This window comes from Sus scrofa, chromosome 7 (assembly GCF_054392235.1).
Source record: "Sus scrofa isolate SSC_HxYL_T2T_F1_AM1 chromosome 7, Sscrofa_HxYL_maternal_Yorkshire_Landrace_v2.0, whole genome shotgun sequence".
Lineage (NCBI taxonomy): Eukaryota > Metazoa > Chordata > Mammalia > Artiodactyla > Suidae > Sus > Sus scrofa.
The window spans coordinates 58,335,030-58,358,996 of record NC_139389.1 but is presented as its reverse complement, the minus strand read 5'-3'; the positions used below and the strand labels follow the sequence as shown (position 1 = coordinate 58,358,996).

The 23,967-nt window shown below is 52.1% G+C and overlaps 1 protein-coding gene across 5 annotated transcripts in view; it reads right to left on the bottom strand.

The window, feature by feature from the left end:
* The window catches only part of CEMIP (cell migration inducing hyaluronidase 1), a 170,225-nt gene that overhangs the window by 10,716 nt on the left and 135,542 nt on the right, over positions 1 to 23,967 (bottom strand). For all 5 annotated transcript variants that reach the window (XM_084968398.1, XM_021098863.2, XM_021098867.2 and 2 more), the window contains 11 exons: positions 23,597 to 23,725; positions 20,640 to 20,725; positions 18,938 to 19,069; positions 17,581 to 17,616; positions 17,344 to 17,499; positions 13,749 to 13,929; positions 12,054 to 12,269; positions 8,248 to 8,459; positions 6,430 to 6,615; positions 848 to 1,052; positions 557 to 643 (listed from right to left, as the gene is read on the bottom strand). In XM_084968398.1, the coding sequence (XP_084824524.1) occupies positions 557 to 643; positions 848 to 1,052; positions 6,430 to 6,615; positions 8,248 to 8,459; positions 12,054 to 12,269; positions 13,749 to 13,929; positions 17,344 to 17,499; positions 17,581 to 17,616; positions 18,938 to 19,069; positions 20,640 to 20,725; positions 23,597 to 23,725 (1,626 nt within the window). The remainder of the gene's footprint in view (positions 1 to 556; positions 644 to 847; positions 1,053 to 6,429; positions 6,616 to 8,247; positions 8,460 to 12,053; positions 12,270 to 13,748; positions 13,930 to 17,343; positions 17,500 to 17,580; positions 17,617 to 18,937; positions 19,070 to 20,639; positions 20,726 to 23,596; positions 23,726 to 23,967) is intronic.

The window sequence follows — 23,967 nt, the reverse complement described above, 5'->3', positions numbered from 1 at the left end:
GAGCTGGAGATGAGATCACCCAGGATTTTGAATGGGCCTCAAATGCAATGATAGATGGTCCTTAAAAGTGCGAGTCAGGGAGAGGGGTCAGACCCAGACACACAAGGAGATCACGTGGGAACAGGGGCAGAGGTTGGCGGGACACATCCACAAGGAACGTCAAGGGTTGCCGGCAGCCACCAGAAGCTAGAAGAGGCCTGGGATAGATTCCCCTTCAGAGCCACTACAAGAAGCCAATCCTGCCACACTTGAATTTGGACTTCTGGCTTCTAGAACTGTGAGTGTGTAACTTTTGTTGTTGCTGCTGCTGTTATTATGCCCACAGCATGCAGAAGTTCCTGGGCCAGGGACTGAACCTGTGCCACAGCTGTAAACAGAGCTCAAGTAGTGACAATGCCAGATCCTTAACCCGATGAGCCACTAGGAAACTCCAAATTTCTTTCTTTTTTTTTTTTTTAAAGCCACCTGGTCTGTGCGTCTGTGACAACAGCCCCAGGAAACTAACAGCATGTCTCACTGAGCAAAGCAGCACTAGGCAGGGGTCAGGCTTGCTTACTTCGATGTAAGCAAAGTCGTTCAGGAGGTGGAAGAAGCGCTGCTTGGAACTTTCCATCTTCACCTCCAAGAAGTGGTCTTTGGTCTTCTGGAAAACGAACAAAACCAATGTGGTGGTCAGGTTTGGAGAGTCAAGTGGAAGCCCTGGTGGGTACTCACCTTCCCTCCTTCCCCAGACCCCGAGTCACAGGAAACTGTTGCGGGAGCTCAACAGATGTCCAGAGAGGAGCCTAATCGGGTCTGAGGCCAGCTGAAGGCAGAGGGGGCCCTGGGCTCGCTGTCAGTCACTCACCAGCTGAGAACCAAGGAGCTTCTTGGGCATCGGCACGTCCACGATGGCCTTCTCAGTGAACTTGGGGTACGCTGAGGCCGTGCAGTCACTGATGCCCGCGTTCTTTGGGATCAGAGCTTTAATCTTTATTCTCTCACAGCCCTTCATAGAGCAGAAAGCAAACCTCTCTCTTTCGTTCTGAGCTTTCAGCTTTAGGAACAGCAGCCTGCACCCAGGAACAGAGAGAGCATAGTATTTGGCTTCAGTATCCACATCCTCTCCCTCCTACCACCCCCCGCCCAAAGGCAATTTCCAAGCACTACATGCTGGCCACAACGATGAAACCCAGTAGCTCCTGCAAAATCTGTGTCCATCACAGGACTAGGTGTGATTGGAGAAATAAAAAACAAATGCATGGAAAAAAAAGCTAATACTGACAGTTTTCATTTTCTGGGCACAGACTATAAGCCATGCTAGGCACATGACTGACGTGTTATCTCACTGAATCCTCAAGCAATGGGCGCGCCTAAGGAGTGCTGTTATCACCCCAACTTCTCAGATGGGGAAACCATGGCTCAGAGATGTAAGGTGACTTGCCAGGACCCAGAAGCACAAAGCGGACAGAGCTGCGATTTCCCATCCCATCCCATCCCTGTGCCTGGTAGGAAAATGCTCTCAGTCTTCCTAATCTGACTTTTCTCCAAGCCATAATTTATTCTTGCTTCTTGTGAAGGACTAGAAGCTGAGCTGGTGGTCCAGAGAGTCAGATGATGAAGGAACCAGGGTACTAACTTGGGGTTTGTTATCACTGTTCTCTTAGCTCAGAAAAATGCTTTCAGGCTGATTCCCACGTGGGAAACAGCAGAATATATGGCATGGATTATCCCAGGGCCGATTCCTCTCTGGGAGCTGACCCTCTGCTGAGCCCAGTCTGCACCATGATGTCATGACTCCGCCCCCACCCCAAGGGCACAGCTGATTGGACCAGAAACACACTAGACTTGCTGAGGGACCACTGACTGGCTACCCAATGGAGATTCACCCCCTCCGGGATTTGAACTGAGACCCACTGGCTCTTGCTTGAACTGGAAGACCACGTGGAGTCAGGGTTGGGACAACCTTTTTATGCCATGTGCCTGCTGAGGCATTGAGTGAGGAAGGCAGTTTACAGCAAGAAGGCCAGGCGTGCAGGGGGCATGTGTGTGAACGTGAGGGGAGAGCGAGCAGTGGAGCCAGGCAGGCTGCTGGTCCCTGAGGGCCTTGCTGTTCTCAGTACTGAAGCCCAGGGTGCCCAGCTGGAATGACTTCCTAAAGATGTCTTCGTTCCCTCCACTGCACCTGAGCTCACTCGAGTGGATTCCTGTTTCTCCCCCCTGCCCCCCGCCTTTTTTTTTTTTTTGGCTACACTGTGGCATGTGGAAGTTCCCTGGCCAGGGATCGAACCCGAGCCACTGCAGTGACAATGCTGGATCCTTAACCCACTGAGCCACCAGGGACCTTTGCTTTAAGAGTCTTGCCATCAAGAGCAAGAGCCATCAAGGGAGCCCCAAATAGAACCGTTTTCACAGGAAGAACTGCCACGGAATCGCTCGCTCCAGCTGAGAGCAGAGCTTCTCCATCTGCCTTCTGTGCTCTGCAGGGGGTGGAGGGGAGCTCTGAGCAGCTTAGGAGGGAGGCAGTGCAGTGCTGCCTGTCATCACTTCTCTGCTGGAGGCACAAGGTTAGATACCACCCCAGAGGACAAGTTTATGAGCAAGATCCCGAAAGGAGACCCACAGAAGTGGGCTGGGTCCTAGGGTTTCTGCACAGCCTACAAGTATTCAAGACTCCTCGCTGTCCTGGTATATTACATTGTCCAAACTGGGGGGGCCTAGAAGACCGTCTAGCCCACACCCTTTACTTTATAGGCAGCAGCTGCCTTCTCTGATCCCTACCTTTGACACGGATGTGTCCTAGTCAGCGGCTGGGAGGTCCTGGGGGGTATGAAAGGAATAGAGGCCCTGGCATCAGTAAACCTGGCCTCAAATCCTGGCTGTGGCCAGGTACTATTTCAGAGCAGCCCTACGGATGGCCGGGCACCTGAACACTACACTTATTTATAGTTTAGCGATACCTTGCTTAGGTGGCCTCGGGCAGACTCACCTATTCAGGACACTGCTGAAATCACTTGAGTAGTGGTTTTAACCCTCTTACAGAGGTGATTCAGAGTGTGACATATATTTCACCCCTCAGGACCCCCTTCGCTTGTAGCTTCCTTACTTTTTATTTTACCCCCAGTTATAACAAGCTGGTTATCAAGTGTCCTAGCCCAGAGCAGAATAGAAGGTAGCCATGGAGGACAGGTGCTCTGATGTGAGTAAGAAAGAACAACAGCTTTGTAAGGCAGAAAGAGGGAGCGCCTGTCATGGCTCAGCGGTAACGAAGTCGACTAGGGTCTATGAGGACGCGGGTTCGATCCCTGGCCTCGCTCAGTGGGTTAAGGATCCGGCATTTGCCATGAGCTGTGGTGTAGGTCACAGACACAGCTCAGATCCTGTGTGGCTGTGGCTGTGGCGTAGGCCAGCGGCTACAGCTCCGATTGGACCTCTAGCCTGGGAACCTCCATATGCTGCAAGTGCAGCGCTAAAAAGAAACAAAAAACAAAAAACCAGCCCTAAGAATTCAAAAAGGCCTGAGGTTGGGTTTCTGTACAGGAGGAGACAAACATCCTAGAACCCACCCACAGTCCCTAAGGCTATCACTGAATTAAACCTTAGCATGATGATTAACTGAGCTATTGACAAAACGGTTATGTAGCAAAAGCGACTTAAAGGGGGAAAATTGTGGATTTTTAACGTTTTGATCAAAAAGGTTCAATTCGTTCACTGGTGGTTTCCATTTGAAAACTGCATACCTTTGGAACATCCAAATTCTCATGATCCTAAAGGAAAAAATATGCACAGATGGTGCTACAAGGACCTTACCGTCTAACATTTGTTTATGTCATTTTATTTTATTTTTATTTTTTCTTTTCAGGGCTGCACCCGCAGCATATGGAAGTTCCCAGCCTAGGGGTGGAATCAGAGCTGCAGTTGCCAGCCTACACCACAGCCACAGAAACATGGGATCTGAGCTGCATCTGCCACCTACATCACAGCTTGTGGCAACGCCGGATCCTTAACCCACTGAGCCAGGCCAGGGATCGAACCCACATCTTCATGGATACTAGTCGGGTTCATAACCACTGAGCCACAACCAGAACTCCCTTTATTTTATTTTTTATGCATCCCCACATGGCTACATGTGAGGCGTTGGACATGTTCTTGTTCCCTGACTTTTTTTTGTCCACACCTCCGGCACGTGGAAGTTCTGGGCCAGAGATCAAATTTGAGCCACAGCTGTAACTACAGCCACAGCAGTGACAATGCCGGATCCTTAACCCACTGAGCAAAGCCAAGGATCAAGCCCACATTCTCATGGATACTAGTCAGGTTCGTTACCGCTGAGCCACAATGGGAACTTGCCTTTCTTTCTTTTTTTTAAAGTGCTGCACCCCTCGGCATATGGACGTTCCCAGGCTAGGGGTCCAATCACAGCTGCAGCTGCCGCCCTACGCCACAGCCTCAGCAACGCCGGATCCCAGCCATGTCTGCAACCTACACCACAGCTCACTGCAATGCCGGATCCTTAACCCACTGAGCGAGGCCAGGGATTGAACCTGCATCCTCATGGTTCCTAGTCGGATTCATTTCTGCTGAGCCATGACAGGAATTCCTCCTCATTTGTTTTTAAAATCATAATATTTTCTACAGGTGTCTGAGGGCTATTTTCTTCATCTGGAGGGATTTCTCTGAACACTCTTGGACCCAGGCCCATCCCCTCACTGACGTCTTCCCGGGAAAGTGGAGTGACTCATGTGGCTTCTGGGTGTGGGTAGATAGGTCTGCCTCAACCCTGTAGCCTAAATTTGGGGGGTTGGGCTCTAGGTGGAGAGCCCACGAGGCCTGGGGCTGGACAGGCATAATCAGGGATGCTACGTGGAAGCTCTCTCTCCATCAGTGAGACTGACCAGTCCCCTCCCCCTGTCGTCTTGTCCACCCCACTCCTGGTTTAGAATTGAGACGGGAAAAGGGGTGCTATTTACTGCTTTTTCCGACCCCAATATTTTCACTTATGTTTCCGATTTTCAAATTTGAATTTTTCTCTAATCAAATCAATAAAGCCATATCTTTCTTCACCAGTAAAGGAAAGAAAGCATTGTCTATTTCCTTACCATCGATTTCAATACAAGAATGGAAAAATGGCCATAAAATGATCCTTTACCCTTAGTCCCTAGAAGCAACAACTGCACTGCTTTGGAGACAGGTTGGCATTCCTAAGGTGTTAGGATAACTTTCTTTTCGTTTTCTTTCTCTCTCTCTCTCTCTCTCTCTTTCTTTCTCTCTCTCTTTCTTTCTTCCTTTCTTTGCACCTATGGCACATGGAAGTTCCCAGGCTAGGGGTCGAATTGGAGCTATAGCTGCCGGCCTACATCACAGCCGAAGCAACGAGGGATCCTTAACCCACTGAGTGAGGCCAGGCATCAAACCTGAATCCTCATGGATACTAGTCAGGTTTGTTACCTGCTGAGCCATGATGGGAACTCCCAGAATAACTCTCTATCTCTTTTTTTTTTTTTTGCCCTTTTTTTTTTTAGGGCTGCACCCAGGGCATGTGGAAGTTCCAAGGCTAGGGACTGAATCGGAGCTGTAGCTGCCAGCCTACGCCACAGCCACAGCAATACAGGATCGACTTCATGTCTGTGACCTACACCACAGCTCAAGGCAATGCTGGATCCTTAAACCACTGAGCAAGGCCAAGGATCGAACCTGCATCCTCATGGAGATAGTCAGATTTGTTTCCGCTGCCCCACAATAGGAACTCCAGTCATTCTCCTTTAAGGGGAGGGCGCCAAAGATCTCCCTGTGTCCATGAGCAGGTACCCTGTCCCCATTATATTTCTAAGGAACAGAAGCTAGTGCAGGTCAGCAAAAGAGGGAGCGCTTCGGGTACCAAAAGGCGTGGGCTCAAAACCAGCCAGGCCAAGTTTGTGCTGTGTTCTCGGAGCAAGTCCTTCCTGTTCGCTCTGTGCCTTCTTTGGCCATCTCTAAATTAGGGGTAATATCATCCGCTCCAACTGGGTTGTTGTAGGAACGGGGGTCAAGTACCACACTTTCTCAATTCACTGCTTTCGCTTTTTCGTCTTTTTGTCTGAAAGAGGTGTATTCCCTATACGCCACATGTATATTAAGAGTGTTTATTTCATCCCCAAAGATTCATGGCTTTAAAAATGTCTTTGGTGAGGAGCTCCCTGGTGGCCCAGTGGGTTAAGGACCTGGTATGGTCCCTGCGGCAGTTTGGGTTCCATCCCTGGTCTGAGAACTTCTTCATGCTGTGGGCGTGGCCAAAAAAGAGGGGAAAAGTGTCCCTGGAGGATGGTGCAGACATTCTTAAGAGAGGAAACGCCTAGGAAAGCATCCTGCTTAACCAGCCCTCACTGCGTGGGAGTTCTCAGATGACTGGAATGGCTGGGGGGACAAACTGAGAATGAGAGGCCATGCTGTAGCCAAGTGGGGGCTCCTCACCCCGAGTCCTCATCCCAGTAGTAGTGGCTCCTGCCAGAATGGCTCTGCTCCACTTTTTCCATCTGCGAGGTCCTCATGAAGACGCCCGTCTTGGACGTTTGCTTCAGCAGGCGATTGTGAACATCCGAGAGGATGGAAAAGGTGGTGCCCCGGGGGTAGCAGAGCCCCACTCGGATCCAGTCGCCCCTAGAACCGGAAGCACAGGCAGGTTACAAGCAAGGCCTCCTGGCTGTGTGCTGCAGAGAGCCCCAAGAATTCCCCTCCCAGTGGCACCTCCACTTTTCAATGGGGAATTTTTTTTTCTTTTTTTTTTTGTCTTTTTGCCTTTGCTAGGGCTGCTCCCACGGCATATGGAGGTTCCCAGGCTAGGGGTCAAATCGGAGCTGTAGCCACCGGCCTGCACCAGAGCCACAGCAACACAGGATCTGTAACCTACACCACAGCTCACGGCAACGCCGGATCCTTAATCCACTGAGCAAGGCCAGGGATCGAACCTGCAACCTCATGGTTCCTAGTCGGATTCGTTAACCACTGCGCCACGACGGGAACTCCAGCAATGGGGAATTTTGTTATTGTTGTCATTTTTTCTTTAAAGGCTGCACTTTTGGCATACGGAGGGTCCCACAGTAGGGATAGAATCGGAGCTGCAGCCGCTGGCCCTCACCACAGCCACAGCAATGCCAGATCCGAGCAGCGCCTGTGACCTACACCACAGCTCACGGCAACGCCGGATCCTCAACCCACTGAGTGAGGCCAGGGATCGAACCCACGTCCTCGTGGATGCTAGTCGGGTTTATTAACCACTGAGCCACAATAGGAACTCCCCTTCAATGGGGAACTTTGAAAGAATGCTCGCTGTTGGTAATGACTGGGTCACAAGTGTTCAAGAAGACGACGACAACGGCAAGGCGGTGACTGCAGTGAGTGAGGGGGTCACTGGAGTGGGTCAGTGAAGAACCTCCTGGGCCTACACTGGGCGCTCCAGGTGGAACCCCCAGCGAAAGAGCCAGGATCTGTAGGACCTGGATCCAGCCCTTTCCTGGTCCAGCCTGATGGTCCAGGGGGGTGGGGGCATTTCATCTCTTTGGGTCTCACTGTCTGCATCTGACAGATGCCTGTCTCACAGGAAGACTGGGGTAAGTCAGTTAACATGCATAGAAAATATGTTGGCCTAACTATACGAAGCCCTATCCGGGTGCCCTCAACTTAGTCACTGTACCTCGAAGTCTCATTCTCCTCTCTGTAAAATGGTAATGATAGCTGCCAGGCATTTTCTGCCCTACACTGAGCAGCTCATAGAGCCAGCGAAACACTCGCCATGCACCACCCCACCCCATCCTGGCTATGCTCCCGCAAAGTAACACTATCTCCATCTCCTGGAGGAAGGGACTGAGGTTCCAAGGGGTTGAATGCCCTGCCTGAGGTCACCCACGCCCCACCCAGAACAGGGGCTCAGTCCAGGTCTTCTGATTCTTTTTTTTTTTTTTTCCCTTGGCTGCACCAGTGGCATGTGGAAGTTCTCCAGCCAGGGCTTGAACCCGAGCCACAGCAACAGCATCGACCTATGCCACAGCAGTGACAATGCCAGATCCTTAACTATTAGGCCACCAGGAAACTCCGCAGGTCTTCTGATTCTTTACTACTGGGTGGTGTCAACCCCCCAGATACCTCCTGGTGTGGGAATGACACAGGCTAGCCTGAGGTTCTGGGAACAATAAGCCCGGGATGTTGCAATGAGGCATCGGTATCAGTGTGGCCTTCAGCTCAGTCAGAGCAGCTGTCCCCGGTCACAAAGCTCCCCGCCAGGCACCCACTCACTTGTTGAAGTTGATGAGCCAGATGGTGAGCTCGGCAGGGGCCGTCTGGTCCCAGTGGATGGTGTAGCCCTTCTGCAAGGTGATGACGGGCTGGTACTGCTGGTAGTGGGTGCTCCTGGTCAGGGCCCCCTCCAGGTAGAGAGGGTGGCCAGGGAAGTCATTCTTGATGATCTTCATCCGCAGATTACTGGTCTTGAAGGCCTGAATGTACATCTTTGAAAACCCAAAAAGGAAACACACAACAGGGCAATTACAAGGGATTATCCCAAGGGCATCTGGTGAACCTCTGACTACAGACTGTACTTTCAAAGGCACTTTCGCTTCACAGAGCCTTTTTAGAAAGCTTGAATGAAAGAAGGCCAAATAAGGGGGCATCTCTTTCTGCTGGAAAAGGCAGCCCGAACCATCCCGTGGAATCCAGCTAACCCTTTGCGTGCATCTTCCCCAAAGTGCTCTTTTTGAGGAAGGACCTATGGAACCTTGGACGGGTCGGGGGAGTCTGCTTAACAGTCAGATGGCAAATTTGGGGAAAGGGAGGGGGATCAGGAAGGAGGCAGAAGGGAGAGAGAATTTTTAGACTTCTGCTGCAACTGTAGCTCCCTTGAACTGGCTGCTGTCCTGCCCGGATCTGAGAAAGAGCCTTGTGAGATGCTCCACTCGGCCCACTGACCCTCAGTGTCTGGGCTCTGTGGCCTGCCGGTGTACCTTGAGTGAACAAATGCCATCTCATTTCAGAGACAAAAAATGAAAGCAAGACTGTCAGTCACTGAGTCCCACGGACCAAAGAGCCAAGATGCTTTGGGCTACCCCTGGTTTATTTGTTTATTTTACTATTATTTTTTTGCTTTTTAGGGCTGTACCCGAGGCATATGGAGGTTCCCAGGCTAGGGGTCCAATCGGAGCTACAGCTGCTGGCCTGCGCCACAGCCACAGCAACACCAGATCCAAGCTGCATCTGCCACCTACACCACAGCTCACGGCAACACCGGATCCTTAACCCACTGAGCAAGGCCAAGGATCGAACCCGTAACCTCATGGTTCCTTGTCAGATTCATTTCTGCTCTGCCATAAAGGGAACTCCCTGGTTTAAAATGCCATGTCCTGTTTTAGGACCTGTCCCAGATTGATAAGGTGACATTCCTGCAACTATGGCCAAAAGAGGCCATCACATTAAGGTGCCATAAGGGCGTGCCTTTGGAAGGAAGGGGTGATACTCCCCTCTATGGTATCACATGCAAAATGGGAAGAGAAACGCCACCCCTGCCCTCGTTTGGAGCTGTCATGATTATCAAAAGCTTAAAGGTACGAAAGCATTTTATGAGCTGTTAAGTGGAGGAAGGAGATTATTAATAATAATTAACCAGTAGGCTGTTATGACAACCTGGCAAACTGACTTAACAATCAGCCCTTTTCTGCGAGAGATAAGCAAGGTGTGGGAAAGAAAGGGTGAGAAGGAAGTTCAAGATCAAGGCTCCACATGGGATGTCTTCCCCTTGAATCAGAGATGCTGTCATGCCCAGAGTGCAGCTGCAAGGCTTGAGGGTTTGGTCACCCTTTAATTATTCAGGTCATGACGCCCATCCATCAGTTCCCTTCTGATTCCACTTCCTTTCTTATCTGCCGTTGCGTCAACCACTCTCTCCCGTGGCATCAAATAAATCTCCTGCCCTGTCCACACACGCAGCAGAAGCCTCAGCCTGGATCATCCTGCAGGTCTGTCCGCTTCCTGGGCCGGGCTCCGGAGCAGGGCTGAGAAAACGCCACAGCCCGGGCACAGGGCACCTCTTCCCGCACTGCCTGCAGTTTCCACTGAGTTTTCAGCACAGCCTAGCCCTCCTTCGACACGCCTGGCAGCAGCATTTTCCACTCACAGGGGCAGCTCTTCCCAACCTTATCGCTCTCTGCTGGCTGTGCCCCCTCCGGCCCTCCCAGCCCATGACCTCCCCTTCCACTGCGGAAGGAAACACCCTGGACCTCCCTGACCCTGGCCCCACCTTCCTCTGCGCCCTGTTCCTGCCAGGCCAGCCCCCCCACCTCCTCTGGCATCTGCTTTCTGCACGCCCCTGCCCCCAGGTGCCCACCTCACCCACCATGGCCCTTTCCCCTCGCTGGCACTAGCTCCCCGCCCCAACCTCCCCAGACCCCAAACCACTTTTAGCTCTCTCTCTCTCTCTTTTTGGCTATACCTGCAGCATGAGGAAGTTCCCAGGCCAGTGATCGAACCAGCGCCACAGCAGTGACAATGCCAGATCCTTAACCTGCTAGGCCACCAGGAGAACTCCCTTTAGCTTCCTTCCTTCTTTCTCTTTTCTTTTCCCTTTCTTTCTTTCTTTTTTCTTTCTCTCCCTCCCTTCCTCCCTCTCTCCTTCCTTCCCTCCTTCCCTCCCGCTCTTTCTTTTTCTTTCTCCCTTCCTTCCTTCCTTTCCGATTTTTAGGGCCGTACCCGCAGCATATGGAGGTTCCCAGGCTAGGGTCTAATCACAACTTCAATGGACGGCCTACACCAGAGCCATAGCAACACAGGATCCAAACCACACCACAGCTCATGGCAATGCTGGATCCTTAAGCCACTGATTGAGGCCAGGGATTGAACCTGTGTCCTCATAGATGCTAGTCAGATTCGTCCCCACTGAGTCCCGATGGGAACTCCATGCTAACCGATATTTTCAGTTCCGCCATATTCAAGGCACTGTCTCAGCTCTGCTGTACACACAGCAGCCACTGGTCCCATGTGGTCACTGGGCACTAGAAATGCGACCGGTGTGGCCAGGAACCTGAGTTTTGAATCTCATTTTAATTCATTTAAATGTCAAACCCAAAGCAGTGTGAGACAGTTTTGCATTAAATATGACCTGTTTTGGTAGGACTAGCTTTTACTTCCACTGCAGCTAATCTGCATCCAAATTGAGTGGGCTATAGGTATAAAATATGCAGGGGATTTCAAAGCCTTGAGAAAGAAAAAACTACACCTGTGAAGTGCCTTGCAAGTGATTTTTTTTATACTGATTATACGTTGAGATGATAGTATTTTGAATACAGTGAGTTAAACGAAGTGTTATTAAAATAGCATTCACCTATTTCTTTTTGCTTTTTATCGTGGCTACTAGAACCTTTAAGATCATGTGGACGGGAGTTCCCGTTGTGGCACAGTGCAAACAAATCCGACTAGCATTCCATGAAGATGCAGGCTCGATCCCTGGCCTTGCTCAGTGGGTTAAGGATCTGGCGTTGCTGTGAGCTGTGGTGTAGGCCGAAGACGTGGCTTGGATCCTGCGTTGCTGTGGCTGTGGTGTAGGCCAGCAGCTGCAGCTCCGATTTGACCCCTTGTCTGGGAACCTCCATATGCCGAGGGTGTAGCCTGGAAAGCAATAAAAAAAAAAAAAAGATCATGTGGACAGCTTGCATTGTATTTCTGGTGGAGAGGGCAGTCTAGATGCTCATTTAAGGGGGTTCAACTATGACTCTAACTTTACAGATAAGGAAATTGACCCTCCAAGAGTTTAGGTAACGTACCCAAGGTCACGCAGTTACCAAGTGCTGGAGCCTGTCGTCAGAGTGCTCTTTTTCTAAGCATTCTGCTTACAAAGTGCCTGCACTTGGACTTTTTGAAAATCTTATTGGGTGAGGAGAGAACATAGAAAGAGAAGGAAAGAAAGGAAGAGAGGAAGGAAGAAGGATGAAAAAGAAGCCTATGTCTCTTTCCATCCTGACCTAAAGGCAGGCATACAGTAGGCTCTCACTCAATGCTTGTCCCACGAGTGACACCTGGGGAGGCGAAACCTGGAGAGGTGTACCCTATGCCCCTACCTGTGCATAGCGCCCGCTGCATATGGCGCCTCTCCAGTCGGGAACATTGATGCAGTCTGGGTGCCGGACCAGCCAGTTGTCGTCCTTGGTGAGGTAGGAGCCAGGGTACTCGGACACGGAGCCATCCACGTCGTGGAACACCGATGTCTTATCCCCGTCCATGTCCAGCTGGTTGAACCAGGGTCCAGGCTCTCCGAAGAACACTCTGGAAGTAATCTGACAAAGCCCGGGAAAGTCAGGCTGGGCCAGGAGGCAAAGGGAAGCTGCAGCCGTCATGTGGCCTGGGAGACGTTTCCAATTTCCGCTGACATTACAAACCAGCCAAGCCAAAGATGCCGTGGGGCAGGGTAGGAAACCGCACGGCTGACCTCTCGGATGAGGCCAGAAAAACAGCCCAACGTTCACTGTGCCTCAACGCACAGACCCGACACGTTATTTTGGCTTCTGCTCACTGGAGGGCTGGCTGCTGTGTGTGACCCTGGAGAGCGTCCTGATACGCGGCTCCAAACACCGCAGGGCAAACTATAGCCTTTGGAATAGATAAGCAAGGAGATCCTGCTGGGCGGCACTGGGAACGATGTCTGGTCACTTGTGATGGAGCATGACAATGGGAGAAAAAAGAACGGATACATGTATGTGTGACTGGGTCACCTTGCTGTGCGGCAGAAAACGGACAGAACCCTGTAAACCAGCTATCATGGAAAAAATAAAAATCATTTTAAAAAGCACTGCATGGGGTGGGGTCAAGGAGCATGTGCGCATGTGTGTGTGTGCATGTGTGTGTGTGTGTGTAAGAGAGAGAATGAGGTCGAGGTGGTAGTGATAACAGATAATAAATAACAGATAATAAAGTACATTATGTGTATCATGCACACACACACACGCACACACGCAGAGGTCGGGTGGGTGTGTCTGAGGAAGAATGTGCGTGTGACTGTGTGGTGTGTTTCAGGAAGACAGCCTTGCCACACGAGCCCTTGCAGAGTTCCATGACTGCCCTCTTTCAGGCCTTTCAGCAGACTGAGTAAAGAAATGAAGTAACGCGTTTTCACATCTTTTCTTCCCCCAGCCTGCCAGGAACTGGGCAGATGGGCAGAGGGCAGGAACAGAGGGGCGGCTGAGGGGGGACGTCCTGGGAAATCTGTAACCCAGAGAAAACGCACCAGGAGCCCTGGACCTGCCTGGTCTCAAGGGCGGCCCTTAGTCCTGACCTCCTCACCCCCAGCTACTAATCCGTCGGCCGTCCAGGGCTAGGAGGGCCCTGTTTCTGTCCCATTCTCAGGGAGAGATTAAACAGCATCCTCAGCAAAGATTCCTTGGGACATTGGGGTTTTTTAGATGAACGGTGCCAACTGAAGGGGCCCGGTCACAAGACGCGGGAGGGTGAAACCAAGAGCCCTGGAGGAGCAGCCTCGGACCCTGGAGGGCAGCGGAAGGCACCCCCTGAGGCCGGGCCGGGGTTGGGGCTGGGTGAGGGCTGGCAGGCATTTACCCAGACTTGACCTGTGGGGTAACCTACGCTTGTACTTTTCCAGTTTGGATGCAGACAGAACTGGGACGTGGCCCAGCCTGCTTGGAGGAGGCCGTTCAACCCCTGTGGTGGTGGCAACAGCTCAAACTCCGGGGCCCAGGGGACCTGTGAATCACTGCCCAAAGTCTGGGTTAGCCGGGAGCCTACTCCGGCGCCTCGCTCACCGGGACGTCCTCAAAGGCAATGTTGGTGACGTTGTTATGGGGGCAGCTCTGCCAGGCGTTGTTCAGGCGGAAGGCCAGGGCGCTGGTGTGCCGGCCCTCCAGGGCCGCAAACTTTCGGAAAGTGCAGTTCTGGACGTTGATGGGCCCGTCGTAGAACTGAATGCCTCGGATCGGAAAATTTCTATGGAGACAGGGAAGCCCGTGGTCAGACTAATCGGCACGTCGTTTGCACCCTCCCAGGAGGATGGGAAGAGACTTTCTAGGCAAAGCATCCTTGAGTCCCACCTCCCCAAATTCCCCCTATTACAGAACATTAATTAATCCACAGAGAAAGCGTTTATGGACACAGTGAGTGTCAACAAATGATTGCTGAATGAGTTACTGGATGGATGGAGGGATGGACAGATGACTGTTTCGTTGCTGGCTTGAGGTATGAGGGGTGGTCGTCTATACAGACATTTCCCCCAATTTTTCCATCCGATGAAGACTCATTGGATAAGTACCGTAAATACTGGTGAAGCGTGCCAATATCATGCCCCTTGGGAGAGTAGAACCCTTAGTCATTATCGCCTTAATCTCAGATGTCATAACAATTTAATTCAATTAAGACCCAGCTGAGTTTCCTCTCTGCGAGTAAGGCTTTCGAGGGGCAGCATGCTGGGTTTGGGAAACGAGGGAAGGGAAGGACAGAGAATCGAAGGTGATGATGAAACAGTTAACCAATTGCAATGCGACATTTCCAGCATCCCGAGAAGAGAATGCAGGCCCCACTGAGACGGCAGGACTGTGAACGGCCAGAGGACCCTGACAGCCAGGTAGGAAGAGGCTAAAGGCTTGGTGATGGAGGTAGGAGGGACTGGAGAACTGGGGACTTGAGACTTCTGCCTTGGGTCCAGCAGGGGGCGGGGTGCTCAAGATGTCTCTCTCCCCTGTCAGGGGACTCAAGAGCAGGGCTGGGGAAGCAAAGGCCTAAGTGGAGCTGGCTGGGTTTCCTGATGGTCCTTCTTGGGCCTGGCTGCAAATCTAGGCTTGACTCAGTCTTCAAGCCCAGTTATTTTTTTCTTTATGGGGCCGCCCCTGTGGCACATGGAAGTTCCCAGGATAGGGGTCAAATCAGAGCTGCGGCTGTCGGTCTACACCACAGCCACAGCAATGTGGGATCTGAGCCTCATCTGTGACCTATGTCCCAGCTTATGGCAATGCCAATCCTTAACCCACTGAGCAAGGCCCGGGATCGAACCCACATCCTCATGGAAACTAGTCAGGTTCATTACCACTGAGCCACTGCAGGAATTCTCGTTCAAGCCCGGTTTTTATGTTTTGTTTTTTTTTTCTTTTTCTTTTTAGTGCTGCACCTGTGGCATATGGAGGTTCCCAGGCTAGGGGTTGAATCGGAGCTGTAGCTGCCAGCCTACGTCACAGCCATAGCAACGCTAGATCTGAGCCACGTCTGCAACCTACACCACAGCTCACGGCAAGGCCAGATCCTTGACCCACCGAGCGAGGCCAGGGATCCTAGTTGGGTTCGTTAACTGCTGAGCTATGATGGAAACTCCCAATTTTGATGCTTTTACTGGTATCTCTACCTCTAGGCCAAGGCCCTCTCCTTTCTCAGTGAACATAAAAGACAAAGGGCAGGAAGAGGGAAAGGGAGGTTGAAAAGGGAATCTGTCCGTGGGGAGAGGCCACATTCCAGCTGTTCCCCATCTTCAACGCTAGGCTCCCCTCTTCAGATAAGGTACCGAGGAAGGGCCTGGTGGCACCAGCCTTGGCAATGTGCCCTCACTGGACTCCAAGGACTTGTGGTGTTTTTATATTTCTAATTGACTGACGTCATCACCCTGAATCCTGATTCTCAAGGCATTTTTTCCATTTAAGGTATTTTCGGGACAGCCCGTTCCTACCAGGTCTCTATTTAAACTGTGTGCTTACTTTACCCCGGGACCCCCACCCAGGCCCCTACAGGATGCATCCCTTACGATCACGACCACACGGTCCTGGCCTCATGCCCACAAATGCAGTTTGAGGAACCTGCCTGCGTCGCACAGAGCTGTCAGGCCTCCATAAACAACCTCACCTCTGGAAACCATCAGAACACTCTGGCCCCAGGAGGCTGGTAACCCTCCCGCCAAGACACCCAGCTACGCAAACCCAGAGCTGCTCATAAAAATGCTCTGAAGGGACTACTCCATCACTTAGGCTAGTCATAAACAAGCGCTTCTGGATTGCTGGGGCCAAAGGACACCGGGGTTCTGCCTGCGAAATCTTTTCAAAGAGACACATCCACTTAGCCTGGGAGGTTAAGCCTGTGTCCTACCTGCAGAGGCAGGAATGATCTATTCCTGGAGAAAGAGAGAAGAAAGCTCAGGGTGAGGGGATGGGAAGGGTGGATCTTAGTGCTCAGAGAACAGGGTCCACCTGATGCTTGTGGCGTAGTCCTGCTCTCTGGCTTGAATTCTTATCTGAGCAGAAATATCAACAGAAGGAGAGACTTCCTCACCACTGACCACCACGTGATAGCTATGTCACCCTGCTGACTCAAATTCAACGCAGTTTGGGGGTTTTTTTTTTGTTTTTTTTTTTGTTTTGTTTTGTTTTTGTTTTTTTTTTTAGGGCTGCACCCTTGGCATATGGAGCTTCCCAGGCTAGGGGTCGAATGGGAGCTACAGCTGCCGGCCTACACCACAGCTCACAGCAACTCGGAATCCTTAACCCACTGAGCGAGGCCACGGATTGAACCCACAACCTCACAGTTCCTAGTCGGATTCGTTTCTGCTGCGCCATGACGGGAACTCCTCGACTCAGTTTTTTGACTTCTCTCACTGACCCACGCTGCAGCTTTCCCAGGAATTGACCGAATCCCTCTGTTCTGGTAGCTCATCAACTCTCCAAGTGCCCCCCTCCCTCTCCCCCTCCCCCGGGTTATCATCCAGCAACAGAATGCCCAGACCCTTTGGGACAGCCCTGCGGTTCCACTGCTGCACAAATGTGCTTGCTAGAAACGTCTTTCCCACATGACACCAATTCTAATGCTCAGGCCCACTCAGGCCCCTCACTCAGCAGAGTGAGGTTCACTGGGTCTGTGCGTGGCAGCCCTGAGAATGTGCGATAGCATCGCCCGTGCTGGTTCCCCCACAGGCCGGGTCCATTTTCTGCCCGAAGACCTCCATCTGGGTGTGACACGACTTTGGGTTGTGTCACCCTCCTGGTTATTCTCCTTTAAGGGCTTTGGGCTGACTACCACCGCACTGGGCCCAGAAGTGGATGAGATGCTGTCCGAGGGGAGAAGAAGCCAAGGTCGCCAATCCTGGACACGACATTCCCATTAACGCGGCTCAAACCGCACTATGCGTCTTGAGAGCCCTGTCACCCTGTTGACTCAAATTCCACACACTTTTTCGACTTCTCCCTCTCATTCTAGAGTTCACCTCCCCTGCTGGTAAATCTCCATTGTTTTAGGGATTTCTCTGACCAGAAGAGGACAGAGGAATTCATAGTCAACAGGTAGCAATTGCATACTAGCGTTTTTCCTTCCACGGCTATCACTAAGGTTAAGCCACGCAGAATAAGGAAGCCACCAGGGTTGCAAACCTACTGGCCTATAGGGAGGGTCCTTCCGCTGTGGTCCAAGCCGCCCGGGCCCCAGATCCTGTTGTCCATCATCTCTGTCCCCACGTTGCCACTCTCGCCAACAAACAGGCTGTTCTTGATCTCCTGCTTGGAGCCGTCATCATACGGGAAGGTTCCACCACTGCAGAGAGAGGACGCCTGGGATGAGTTGTTCAGAGACAGAATCCCACAGAGGGCCAAGCGCCATGAGAGCTGCTCTTACCTGGCCAGGGTCAGGCCGATGCCATTGTCAGCAAACCTGAGGACAAGAGCAGATTGTCAGGGCATGTGCTCGCTCAGTTATATCGTGGAGAGAAGAAGGCTTCCTTGCCCCCCTTAATTGGTCACAATAATATAGAGAAATACATTTATTTCTCTATTTCCTTGTAGAGTTCCTGATCTCCCACTTTTTTGTTTGTTTGTTTTTGGCTTTTAGGGCCACACCTGCAGCATAGGGAGGTTCCCAGGCTAGGGGTCTAATCGGAGCTGTAGCTGCCAGCCCACGCCATAGCCACAGCAATGCCAGATCTGACCTGTGTCTGCAACCAACACCACAGTTCACAGCAACACCGGATCCTTAACCCATTGAGTGAGGCCAGGAATCGAACCTGAAACCTCATGGTTCCTAGTTGGATTCATTTCCACTGAGCCACGAAGGGAACTCCTGATTTTCCACTTTTAACACCAAAGGTGAACAAGGAGAACATTTCATGATACTCCTTAAAGCGCAGCCCAACTCAGCGGCCTGTCCTTCTGGTCCTTGTCTAGTGTGGGCTGTGGCTCTCCCTGGGGACCTTCTGTCAAAACTTGGGGTTCCTCATCTTCTCCATTGGGCCATGGAGTCTGATGGGCTGATATCTCAAGGCCTAGTTCACCTATTTAACTTTCGGGAAATCCACTCAACTGATTACCCTGTCTAAAAATGGAGATGGTAATGTACACCTTTTTTTTTTTTTTTTTCTTTTTGCCATTTCTTGGGCTGCTCCCATGGCATATGGAGCTTCCCATGCTAGGGGTCCAGTCGGAGCTGTAGCTGCTGGCCTACACCAGAGCCACAGCAACACAGGATTCGAGCCGCGTCTGCAACCTACACCACAGTTCATGGCAACGCCGGATCCTTAACCCAGTGAGCAAGGCCAGGGATCGAACCCACCACCTCATGGTTCCTAGTTGGATTCGTTAACCACTGAGCCACGACGGGAACTCCCGGTAATTTATATCTTCAACAGCATGGTGAGAAATCAATGTGACCAAGGATCCAGACAAACGAGAAGGTGCTGGTTTCGTCCATCCTTCCTTTCACTGACTGGTTACCTGACCTGACAGAGCTGAGCCCAGAGACTCTTTGGAGGCAAACCACAGCGCCTTGCATGGTGGGCTGAAGCCACACGCTGCTTTCGGGGGATTTTTTTGGCTTGGTGCCTGCTGCCACCTGATGCCCCTGCCTGGCTGGGCAACTAGGTGAAACATCAGTACAACTGGATTCCTGTCTCTCTCTGCCTTGCTCGCTCCTGTTCCCTGCCCCCAGGAGAGCAGTGTCGTCCCCACGTTGTACCAATGCCACGTGACTCTCCACTCACCGGCAGCTGTCCAGCCAAACGTCCCCGCCACGCAGCCAGGCCCCGTGGTCCTGGTTCTTGTAGGCGGTGAAGTGCTTGATGATGGCCGGCTCCCGGGGCTTCAGCGGGTCAGCATCCTGGTGGGGGCTGTATCTGGAACACACCATGGGGAGCACAGGGGATGGTGTTGGGGGGACTCTTGGACTGAGTCTCTCCTGGGCAGAGAGCATCTCTTTGTCACGGTGCCCAGGGAGACACTGAATAAACAGCAACATGTACCACCTGGCTCTGGGATGCCCTTTCTGAGCTTGACATAGCAGTCAGAGGGCTGTTCTCCAGGGTCCAGCCTGATGCAGGCTATGGACAGGTCACTTCTCATTCATCATTGCCACAGAGGGTGCCCCCCTCCCCACTCCAAGAAGGGGGTCAAAGCACAGAAGCTAATTCAGACAGCTTCTCACACCTGGTATGCGGTGCCGCCCCTGCGTCCGGGAAGGGGAGTCTGAGATGCCCAGCTCTCTACTCGCTAGGGGGGTAACCTTGACGTTTCTGGGCATCGACAGCTTAGCCACCAAATGGATTGCTGAACCTGGATGCTCTTGATGTCCTGGCCAGCAAGTCTTCCATGGATGTGATCATGTCACTGGTGTTAGCCACTTTTGACAGAGACCAAACACCTTGGTCTCTTTAAAGGGTACTGATTTTCCAAATTATCTTTTGTGTGTGTGTGTGTGTGTGCTATTTTAGAGCCACACCTGTGGCATATGGAGGTTCCCGGGCCAGGGGTCGAACCGGAGCTGTAGCCCCTGGCCTACACCACAGCCACAGCAATGCCAGATCCAAGCCGAGTCTGCATGCGACCTACACCACAGCTCATGGCAACGCTGGATCCTTAACCTACTGAGCGAAGGATCCTTAACCTACTGAGCGAAGCCAGGGATCCAACCCAAATCTTCATGGATGCTAGTTGGGTTTGTTAACCGCTGAGCCACGAAGGAAACTCCCTGATTTTCCAAATTATCATGAGGTTTTGACAGTAGCTTTGAAAAGCAACCCCTGGTCTTCAGCTGAGCTTTTTTTTTTTTTTTTCTTTTGAGGGCTGCACCTGCAGCATATGGACATTTCCAGGCTAGGGGTCCATCAGAGCTGCAGCTGCCTGCCCATGCCACAGCCACAGCAACTTGGCATCTGAGTCACGTGTACAACCTAAACCACAGCTCACGGCAACACTAGATCCCCAATCCACTGGACCCCCGACCCAGGGATCAAACCCGCCCCCTCATGGATAGTAGTCGGATTCATTTCCACTGCGATACAAGGGGAACACCCTCCAGATTTATTTATAGATACAAGCTTCATGTTCCTTCCTATGAAACGCCTCCCTTCTCTTCTCTTCACCTTCTTATCCTGGCCTGACCTGCTCTGGTCCTGGCCAGCCCTGCTGACTTACTAAAAAGCAGGTATTGGCTTTTGCTGAGGGATCTGGACAGCTCTAGGAATATCTTTTTCCTTTCAGCTGCTGGAGCCTCAACTGGAATTCAGATTTCGCCCTGCTCAGATTTTCACCACAGTACCCTCAGCAATTAGCTCAACGTATAGGACATAGAAAGTGCCCAACAGATACCTAATGAATGAATGAATGAACGAGTGAGTGAGTGAGTGAAGGGAAGAGGGATGAGTGGAGGGGCCACCATGGAGTGTATGTGTTCCGAGGGTTGATTACCTGGCGGAGATGATAGCGAGGAAGGGCCGCTTATCCTTGGCAGAAGCCTCCGTAGTTTTGACTCCATTGTCTATGATCATGCCAGCCTGGGGAGAGGGGACATTCAGGGACAAATTACATTCTCCTGCAGGCTGCAGGCACTGTCTCACACCCAGCTTTACTGTATACGCTTGAATGTCCCAGTAAAACTAGCCTGGCTCTCAGGATGCATTAACAGAAGTAAGGGGTCTGCAGCCAAGGGGGTGAAAAACCCTGCATGGTTCTGCGATGCTCAAGTCAAATCTGGAATATGTGTCCCCTTTGAGGTGCAGATGAGGACACTGGGGTCTAGAGGGACTGAGTATCTTATCTAAGGCCACACAGCTAAGTCCATGTCCAGAACTCACACTGCCTCAGGCATTTATAAGCGCAGCCTCCAAATTAAGAATGACAGATATGCTTTCTTGGGAAAGGTATCCGCAGAGATGTAAAGAAATGCTGAAATGTCTCTGCCCTGGGGCAGGGGGCTGTGATCCTCTCTCCATCTTGTCTTGGTTCTTGCCTGACCCAAGGAAAGAACCTCACTTCTTTGGCTCCATGGTGCCCACTTTATCAGCCATGGGTGAGTGGGAGTCAAGTCAGCTGTGTGGGGCTGCCCCAGGAGGCCAAGTTCAGTGTTCCTTCGGGGTCAGATTCCCTGGACCTCTCAGGGATGCTCAAACTTAGTGTCTCTTCTTTAGATAATGACAGGCACTTGATAAAGTTCCTCAACTGACTTTTTTTTTTTCTTTTTTGGCTGCCCCGAGGCATATGGAGTTCCCAGGCCAGTGATCAGATCAGAGCCACAGTTGCGACCCATGCTGTAATTGCAGCAACGCTGGATCCTTTAACCCACTGTGGTGGGCCAGAGATGGAACCTGCATCCTGGCGCTGCAGAAATGCTTCCAATCCTGTTGTGCCACAGAAGGAACTCCCTTCAACTGTTTTTTTTTTTTTTTTTAAATTAACTTTTGTTTGTTTCTTTGTTTTTTTAGGGCCGCATCTGTGGCATATGGAAGTTCCCAGGCTAGGGGTCGAACTGGAGCTGCAGCTGCTGGTCTACACCCCAGCCATAGCCACATGGGATCTGAGCAGCATCTATGACCTACACTGCAGCTTGAAGCAATGCTGGAGATCCTTAATCCACTGAGCAAGGCCAGGGATCGAACCCACATCCTCATAAACACTATGGTGGGTTCTTAACTGGCTGAGCCACAATGGTTGAACCCCCCACTTCACTAACTTATGATGGAGCAGTGGTAATGTGACTTAGAAGAAGGGGGCTAGATTCTCAGGAGCAATGACCTTGGGTAAATCCCTGCACCTTGCAGCCTCAGGTGCAGGCTCTTGCAAGATGGGCTGATAAACCGAGTTCCACTGTGAGAACCAAGTAAGAGCCTAGAGGAAGGGTCTGGGAGCAGGACCCTCAATCGGTGGTGTGGAGTTGGAGCCCCTCCTTTGCTCAGGCAGCCCAATCAATCCGGCCCGAGGTTCCTCTTGGCTCTGTTCCCACCCTGCTACCTTCCCCAAGGCCCACCCCTCCACCTGTGCCCAGGAGTCCTCGCCTGCTTCCTTGTTGGAAACCATCCTCCCTCCCCTACGTCTCCTCTTCCAACCTCTCCAGACATCCAGGTACCACGTGGCCCACCGCCACTCACGGGAAGGCCTCCCAAAGAAGGGGTCTCCACCAGCAGCCAATGCATTTCTCTCCTGTGCCCCTCCCTCCATGGCAACACGGCCTCTGCACCTGTCCTGTCTGAACACAACTCTCCCGGGGCCATGGCAGCCTCAGAAATGCCCACTCGGGGCCTGTGCTAATTCTCTCTCCTCTGTCTGGGTGACCCTGGTGGCCTCCTGATCTTGACCCTCTGCTTCGGGAAACTTCTTTCTTGGCTTCTCGGACATGATGCTGATGGGGTCTCCCTGTGCCCGCACTGCCCAGTCCCCCTTCCGGGCCCCCGGGCCCCACCCCTCTCTTAGGTGGAAGCACGGTCTATTCTGAGATGATTTCTCTTCTTTATGGGCTTCTCCTTGGTTGAGCCTTTGTTTCTTTCTTTGTTTTTAACCCTGAATGCATCCACTGCCCTCTAGGGGGCCTCAGTTTCTTCATCTGTACCACTAGGGATTGCACCAGAAGACCAGCCTTGACATTCGGGACTCTGTCTAGGCACTGCCCCTGTGCCCCCAAGACCACCTGTGTCCCCAGTGCAGGGTCTCAGCCTCCCTCCCAAGCTCCATTCCCGAGTGCCCTTGACCCTGGTTGTGATGTTGTGGTCTCCTCCTCCCTCTCTAGTTCCCTTCCCGCGTGCCCTTGACTCTGGTCATGATGTTGTCCTGACTGCAGGTCCTTGATGTGCTCAAAATCCCAGTCCTTTTCCCCAGCACCGGACACACAGAACTCCTGACGCATAACTGAAGGCGACTGAGGAATTTCTGTTTTCTCCTGCCTCCTTAGTGCTGCCTGGAGGGAGAAAGCCCATCCCACTAACAAGACAAAAGCAACAGAGGAAAGGATGCCAATGGTGCCTCCATCTTGCTCCAGAACCACGCCCTGCTTTTCTCTACCGCAGAGGTCAGGCCTGGCTTCTCACAGTCATCATCACACCCACCCCCACCAAGTGCACTGCAAAGTCAAACTCAGGAGTCTGGCTCAGGGGCCGCCAGGAGAGGCAGCCTGGGTGAGGGCGCATCTTGCTTCTCCTTCTGGCTCTAACCAGAAGCTAAGTGGAGGCCCAGGCAGGAGCAGCCACAGGAGGGTCTCGCTGAGGACGGCCAGTGGCTGGGAGGCCGCACAAAGCCTCTTCCTTTTCTTCAAGACCAAAGCTAGGAATGCAGCTGTTGCTGGCTGTCGCCAAGTGCCTGTTCTGGCTCTAATCATCTGCAGGCCTGGGAAGGCGGACCAGCGGGCGGGCATGGAGGCGCGGCCTGGAAGCTCTTACCCGGTAGTTGGAGTGTGCTCGGTTGTTGTGGAATTTCCCCAGTGGGACGTGCTCCGAATAACCTGGAGAGTACTTTCCGGCCGAAGGGCCCGTTGGGACGTGGTGAAAAATGAACCAAAATCCAGTTTCCTGGTGGAGGAGGGCACAGGGGGAAGACACAGAATTCAGCACCAGGGAGGTTCTCGTGGGGAGGATCAGATGGCCCAAACTAACGGTGGCTCTAGGGCTATCACCCATTTGGGCCCACCACTCAGCTTCAAACACACCTATGGTGAACAACAAAAAGCCTGAGGCAAATATATTCCAAGGGAGAGGGGTCGACCTTGACTGTTAAAGCCCTTCCTGAGGGTGCTGCTGTACCAGCCATGGGC